Genomic DNA, 8,079 nt, shown 5'->3' with positions numbered 1-8,079 from the left:
ATCTACAAAAATCACAAAATACTCCTATGCATATATTCTACCAACTAAAAAAATAAAATCACATGGGTTCATACATGAAATTCATGATATTCTCTAATTTACCAAAATCTTTTTTGAAAAACCTGATTTGACTAAAATTCAGATATCTCAAGATTCCCACCATGGAAATTCATAAAATTTTCACAGAATGTCTAAAACATCATATACTACCAATAAAAATTGATACTTGTACAAAAATAATAGCATATTACATGAAATTTCAAAATTTCTTTTATGAGAAACCTATTTTTTAGTAAATCTTGTTTTTAAATAGAGTTTTCCGAAGTAAAATCCTTTTTTTTCCATGGTTTGATAACCCTAGGCCAAACCCACGTGTGTAAGGGTTTGTTTAGGATCTATGGATATGAAAAACCCATGGGTTTTGTACCACAAATTCTATTTTACAAGTAGAATATAGATAACCTACCTTTTGTCAAAAATTCCTTTCTATGCACACCGATGAGTCTTTTCTCACTTTCCGGGCAATTCATGCACACTAGGACCACACACACACACCCTTCTTAAGCTATCCTTAACCATGTGAAGGTCTCTCTTATTGGCCCAAAAGAGAAAAACTAAGGCTTGGGTGAGGAAAGGAGAGAAAAGAGGGAGAAATAGAAGAGAATTTGGGAGAAAAGAGAGAAGCTCCAAAAGAAAAAAAACAAAGGGGTCCAAATGAGAGGGCCATGATCCCCTCCTCTACCTTTATAGAATTTTTTTCTAGGGTTTGGTCAAGGACTGGATTGATTTCTAGCCCTTAATCTAGTTCAAAAATTAATTTCCAAATCTCAATACCATTTTACTTTCCTTTTCTCTCTTTTTTTTCTTTTGCATTTTTTTGTATATTTGATTTTAGCTAGCTTAGGGCATTTATTTTTATTTCATATATATGATATAATTAGAGATATATACATGGGATAGTCGACCTCCCCACCCCATGGGGTTGACCCCCTTTCCAAATTTTGGAAAAAGTCCAACTTGCTTGCTTGGAAAGCAAGTTAGCTAATACCTTTTTTTTCTTCCGTTCCTTTCTTTCTTTCCTTTTTTCTTTCTTTATTCTTTCATTGGTCCAGCCCTTGTTGGACCTTTTTAGACCATTCTAGGGTTGGCCCATTCTTAGGGGCCCTTGTTTTACAACAAGGCAAGTTTTGGCTTTTTTCAAAGCCTGCCTTATTTTTTGGTAAGTTTTATTTTAACTTTATTTTCAAGTTTATTTTTGTTTTTTATCAATTTAAACTTTAAATTAGGATGCCACATAGGATGGGAGAGCCCACCTATGGACTCCTATCATTTTATATATTCTAATTAATTTTTGAAATCCATTCCATAAAATTCAAGTCAAATTCATTTTTAAATTACAATGAAATGTGTCATAAATTCCTTTAAAATTCACATAAAATGCTAATATATGTAATTTAATTAAATTCATACCTACTAATTTTTTATTAATAAAATTTTAAAGTTTTAAACATTTACATCATTTATTTTTAATTCATTCCCTTAAGACTAACTCTGAATTTTACTAAAAATGTGATTTAGAATTCCAAATTTACCTTAAATTCAATTCAATATTTCATAAATGAACTTATAAATTCATATGAAATGCTATTAAATGAAATTTAGCTTAAATTATCATCTAAGTAAATTCTCTTAATAAATTTCTAATATACCACATTATTTAAATTATTAAACCTCATTATTCTTTTAAGATTTCTCTTGAATTTTTCAGAATTTATTTCTAAAAAATTCAAGCTCTATAGGGTTAGTGAGACTCTGGGCATGTAGGGGTTCTTTTCACCTATAAATTTTTTTATAAACCCTATAGCATTATCATTATGAAAATTTTCTTCTAAAATTATTGTTTTCTCAATAATGCCCTTTTTAAAATGATTCCTACCCGAGTTAGCGTACTGACTATTTGATTTTAGTTTTGTACATTAGATTTCAAACTCAAATTAATACTCGATTAATTCTTAACTTAGATTTAAATCAAATTCAAACCTAATTATAATGTTTGAAATATATTTATTAAATCTGAATTTAAATTAAAATTTGATCCAAATTTGAATTTCCAAATCAAAATTCAGATAGATAAAACTTCAAAAATTAAAATCAAAATTCAATAAGACTTTAAATTAAAATATACACTTAGCTTGAATCCTGACTAGTGTTAAAACTCAAATTAAGATTCAATAAAAATCAAAACCTTGATTCAGAATAAATTCTCACTTGAAATTTATTTTGAATCCTAATTAATACTCGAATTATAATTAAATTTCTAACTTAATTTTGAATAACATTTTAGCCTTAATTTACTATTATTTCTCATAAAATATCGAAAAATTATGGGTTTTACATCAACTTTCATTATTTTAAGGGTGTATGACATTTATGCATGAGTGAGCTCAACTCACGAACTGGGTCCAACACCCAAACATAACTTGCCATGGAGTTTCAACATGTAACAATGATATTAAATCCAACAATTCATACCCCTACAGTGGTGCTCCAAGTCCCCTTTTTCATGTTTGGGATGAATCTAGTGTCGAATATGTAACATGCATCATGTGTTATATGAAACACACATAATTCTATTTGAGCATACATTGCATGTTATGAAACAATGATAAATTTAAGACACTTGATAAACAAAGCATACTTTATTCAAACTATTTTAGTTTAGTGACATGATGTGCCAACAACGTGTGTAGATTTTCAGAGTGTGTCAAGCATGCTATAACAATTCTAGATTTTGAACTATATCATTTCAACCAAGCATATATTATTCTGCACATGCTTCTTATAGACAATTCCCGTTAGTGTTAGGTTGTGCGAGGTGTGATCTTGCCTTTTCCAAAATATGTCAAGCACGCTGCAATAGTTATAGAAATTCCAGAATTTGACATACATTGTTTCATTCATAATTTGACATACATTGTTTCATTCATGCTGCCATAAGCATTGAACATGCGAAAAATAAAATATTATAGTAAGCAGGGTGCTGCCATGTACATTCATTCACAAAGTGCTTCCATGTGCGTGTCAAGTATGCAATAGTTCGCAGCATGCTAAGTGCTTCCATGGAGTGTTAACATGCAGAAGAAAACATAAAACACTGCTGCCCACAGGGTACTGCCATACAGTTTAAGTGAGCTATTCATCGCAATGTTCTAAGTGCTGCAATGGGTGCCAATTTAGTAGGAGTTTTGCGGCAATCAATGTGTTGCTATGCATGCCAAATATGAGGAAAATTTTAGCTAGAGGGTGCTATCATAGTTTGCTCAATGTGCAAGGAAAAGCACAAACTACGAAGGGCTGCCAACAAGGCCGGTTCTACGGAAAAATGGCAGCAGCTAGGCGCTGCCTAAGGATGTGTTTCTGTCAAAAAATCAGCTTATAGGCCATTGCCAAGATTGGCGAAAATGCAGGAGATTAAAATGCAACAGCCAGATGCTGCCCAAGGTGCGACATCTCTGCAGAAATCTGCAGGAAGCGGGATGCAGCTTGCATGAGCATACTCTGCAGAAATCATATGGTTGCCGCAAGCGAGGTTTAAGGGGGCTTCAAAGTGTATCCTCTGTCAGCACTGGTCTGCCCATGTTGGTTGCAGCCAACTGCAGTGTGCACACGGCACGAGCCTGCACGGTTCAGCAAAACCCGAGACCTACACTAATCTAAAATTACTCACGCTTGCGAGACAACCCTAGACCCTTTGAGATACCCTAAGGTCTGACTTGTGAGTTAAAGAGAACAACCATAGGCTGGGGTCCATGCCGTGCGATGCTAAAAAGAATGGAAAATACTAGTCAGCCAAGCTGCCCCCAAAAACATAAATGCGCAAGGCTGCCATAGTAGGGCAAAAGTGAAGGGGTCGAGACTGGTCTGGACCGAGCCCCTGGTCCACGCCTGTCTTGCCTTCACTCGAGACTCCCAACACAGCCAAGGATTGGCATGTGGGAGTTCCAGCTGCAGCAAGACTGCTACAGTCCTTAAGCAAGGGCGCCCAAACCTCGGTGCTTGCCAGGCCGGGTTGCCATGGCCACACACCAGCTGGTCGGGTCGCCATGGCCACACACCAGCTGGCCAGTGCATGCAGGCCTGGGTCACAACCATAGCAAGGCAAAACACAGGTCTGGTCAGCACTTGGGTCAGCTAGTTCTGGTCAGCCAGAGGTGCAACCCCCAAGCGAGGAATATAGAAAGGAGGAGGGCCAGATTGGAAAAGAATAGGCGAGCAAGAGGAAAAGAAAAAAAAAAACAAACTTGTTCCAGCGTGTTGGGGTGCTGGAAATGACATTTCTTCCTCTCAATGTAGCAAGGTTGTATTCCCGCCGCCACCAAGACGTTTTCCCCATGTGTGTGAGGCTCACACAGCCATGGAGGGGTCGTGGAGCACCCAACAATGGTGTGGGTAAGAAATCGACGTTCCTTTCACCCATACACAACAAAGAAGAGGCCACTACATTTCCAGCAAACCCCACACTTGCTGGACCTTCACGCATGAGGCTGCAATTGCCAGAACGTGATGCTAGCACATGAACGGAAACAAGACAGCAAGGTGCATACTACAAAACGATGTGTGTATGAGCATACAACATGAGCAACATAAAAAAAATGGAACTCATGGATGGTTCTAATCCGCCCAACTCCCATGTGTATAGATATCACAATGAGAAGCATGGCTTCATGCTAGAAATGCATATGTTTTCAAAAATGGAAGTTAGGGGGGAGGGGAATTCTCACCTTAACCGTGCGATTTCCAAAAACTTGGAGAAGAAGAGATCTCCTTGGCTCAAAGTATAGAGGGGAGTCCCACTCGGTACCCCATGCTACACCCTAGCACATAAGAGAAGGTCGGCTCCAAGGGAGAAGAAGACCACAGTTGGGAGAGAGAGAGAGAGAGAGAGAGAGAGAGAGAGAGAGAGAAAGATAGGGAGAGAACGAGCCTTCTCTCTATTCCTTATGAATATATAGGTTTAGGGTTTAAGATCGAACAATTGGGTCTTAATCAAGGAAATGGATGGCCAGGGTTATTTCACTTAAGTGTCACACCCTTCTAGGTGGTGGCACACTTGTAATTAACCTCTACAACCCCCACACGCCCCTCTAGGGTTCCTTTTTTTTTTAAACTTTCGACAATGCCCCTCTAGGGCACTATTCATACACTATTCATGCACGCCCCCTCTATGCTTCATCATTTTATTCATTTTATTTTATTTTATTTATTTTTTAACTACACTTAGGTTTTAAAAGAATCTTTCTAAATTCTTGTAAAAACTTAAGCATTTTCTTAAACCCCATATTTCTTATCAAAAATGTCTAAAATGCAATGGGTTCAAGCATTTAAAAATTTTTGGTGGTTTGATTCATATGGTTATATGCATTTTAAATAAAATCTAGAGACTCGCTATAAATCTATTATGATATATATATATATATTTATTTATTTATTTATATTTGTATACTAAAAAACTGCATTGCCTTAAATATTTCTTCAAAATTTTATGGGTCTTACATCCTACCCTCCTTAAAAAGGATTTCATCCACGAAATCACAAACGTCAATCAACAAAAAGGTTAGGGTATTTCTCTCTCATACTCGCTTCAGGTTCTCATGTGCATTCTTCGATGTCATGGGGTTGCCAACACACCTTGACAAGAGGAATGATCTTGGTACGCAAAACTTGATCTCGATGATCAACGATTTCAACATGTTTCTCGATTATTGTCAAGTCTTCTTGTACTTCCATATCCTTATATCTAATGATATATGATGGGTCAGGAATATACTTTCTTAGCATCGACACATGAAAAATGTTATGAATCTGGACATATTGCTGAGGTAGCTCAACCTGATATGTTGTTTCTCTGATTTGTTCGAGAATCTTGAATGGTCCAACATATCTGAGACTCAATTTTTCCTTCTTACCAAAATGAAAACACTCTTAGTCGGTGACACCTTCACGAAGACCATATCACCAATGTCAAAATGAAGCTCTCGTCGTATCTGGACGGCGTAACTCTTTTTCCTATCTTGAGCTGCTTTCAATCACTCTCGAATCTTCTGCACTTATTGAGTGTAGTGCTAAAGAACAATTGATGATTCATTGGATCTTTCACTGATATCGTTCTAATATGAAAGTAAGCAGTAAGGTCTCCCATATAAAGCTTTGTACAAAGCCATTTCGATGCTAGCGTAATAACTGTTATTGTAGGCAAACTCAACTAAACACAAGTGTGTATCTCATTCACCTTTCCAATCGAGCATACAAGCCCGTAACATGTCTTCTAAAGTTTGAATCATTCTTTCTGACCGTCCATCAGTTTGAGGATGAAAAGTAGTGCTGAACTTCAGCTTGTCCCCAAAGATGACAACAACTGTCCCCATAATCGCGATGTGAGTTTTAGATTATGATCCAAAATGATAGACACTGGTACACCATACAGTCTTACAATCTCTCAGATGTATAATGTGGCCAAACTCTCAAGCGTTTGATTGATTCAGATGGGTAAGAAATGAGCAGACCTGGTGAGTCTGTCCACAATCACCCAAATGACATCGTGTTTTCATCTGGTTCGCGGTAAACCTACCACAAAATCCATGGTAACATCTTCCCATTTTCACTGAGGAATCTCAAACCTCTATATGGAACCTATGGAACATTGGTGCTCAATCTTGATTTTTTGATAAGTCAAGCACCTCGAGATGTAAGCGATAAGTTTTTGCTTCATACCGTTCCATCAATACTTCTGCTAAAGATCATTGAACATCTCAGTACCACCAGGATAAGCAGTGTACTTAGACAGATGAGCCTCATCAAGAATCTCTTTCTTCAAATCAGGGTTATCTGACACCCAAAGTCGATGCTCCATACGGCTACTACCGTCATCCTCTATGCGAAAAGCTGAGCCTTTCTCTCGCACTCGAGCTGCAAACTTTTCATAACATGTATCTTGCTTCTGTGCCTCGATGATCCTAGAGAAGATCTCTGATCGAATGGTCAGACCGGACAATCGGATGGTTCTGCGTCCAAGCAAAAATGGTTTTCAAGCTACAAAATCTTCGATTAACTTTTGGCTCCTCACAAGGCTAGCCAAAACACTACTTGATTTGCGACTAAGCGCATTAGCCATGACATTTGCCTTACCAGGGTGGTAAGACAAAGTGAACTAGTAGTCTTTGATAAAATCGACCCAATGACAATGTCTCATATTTAATTTCTTTTGAGAAAATAAATACTTGAGACTCTTGTAGTAAAAAAGACCTCGAATGTATCTCTATACAGGTAGTGCCACCAAGACTTCAATGCGAACACCACTTTTGCTAACTCTAGGTCATGAGTTGGATAGTTCCTCTCATGAACTTTCAACTGCCTTGATGCGTATGTGATAACTCTGTCATACTGCATTAGCATGCATCCTAAACATGTTTCTGAGGTGTCTGTGTACACCACAAAACCACCTCTACCAGAAGGCAATGTCAAGACAGGAGATGTCCTTAGCTTCATCTTCAGGATCTGAAAACTCTCTTCACATGAGTTAGTCCACTCAAACTTGACTCCCTTACACAAAAGCTTTGACTTCAACTTTCGCTAGATTGATTGACACTCCATCACTGGATATCACGTGACTAAAAAACATGACTCGCTTGAGCCAAAATTCGCATTTGGAAAACTTGGCGAACAATCTGTGCTCCCAAAGTACTCCCAAGATAATCTGCAAATGCTCTCGATGCTGCTCAATACTCTTTGAGTAGATCAAGATATCGTCAATGAACACAATCACGAAAGTATCCATGAATGGATGAAAGATTCAATTCATCAGGTTCATAAATGTTGTCGGTGCATTAGTGAGCCCAAATGGCATCACTATAAATTCACACAATCCATATCTAGTTTGAAAGGCTATCTTCTAGACATCTTCATCCTGGATTTAGAGTTGATGATAACCCAATCTGAGGTCGATCATCGAGAATATTTTTGCCTTCTGCAACTAGTCAAAAAGATCTTTTATTCTCAGTAACAAATACTTGTTCTTAATCG

The 8,079-nt window shown here is 37.4% G+C and overlaps 1 protein-coding gene across 1 annotated transcript; it reads right to left on the bottom strand.

Moving 5' to 3' along the window:
- Positions 1-6,790: 6,790 nt before the first annotated feature.
- Positions 6,791-7,545, bottom strand: LOC149823461 (uncharacterized). Its single transcript, XM_090018339.1, has 2 exons — positions 7,322-7,545; positions 6,791-7,061 (listed from the first exon to the last, which is right to left on the bottom strand). Exons 1-2 carry the CDS (start codon positions 7,543-7,545, stop codon positions 6,791-6,793), a joined length of 495 nt encoding a protein of 164 aa, XP_089874465.1.
- Positions 7,546-8,079: the final 534 nt, after the last annotated feature.

The sequence above is a fragment of the Nuphar pumila genome, chromosome 10 (genome assembly GCF_984573655.1).
Source record: "Nuphar pumila chromosome 10, dmNupPumi1.hap1.1, whole genome shotgun sequence".
Classification (NCBI taxonomy): domain Eukaryota; kingdom Viridiplantae; phylum Streptophyta; class Magnoliopsida; order Nymphaeales; family Nymphaeaceae; genus Nuphar; species Nuphar pumila.
The sequence above is the reverse complement of the archived record's forward strand: the minus strand, read 5'-3'. Positions and strand labels throughout refer to the sequence as shown.

What these genes read in the sequence shown, in the direction of transcription:
- LOC149823461 (XM_090018339.1), bottom strand. Translation starts at nt 7,545, where the DNA reads ATGAAGCTAAGGACATCTCCTGTCTTGACATTGCCTTCTGGTAGAGGT. An exon ending in AAGTCTTGGTGGCACTACCT is followed by an intron (nt 7,062 to 7,321) that starts GTATAGAGATAC and finishes GCTTGGACGCAG; the next exon opens with AACCATCCGATTGTCCGGTC.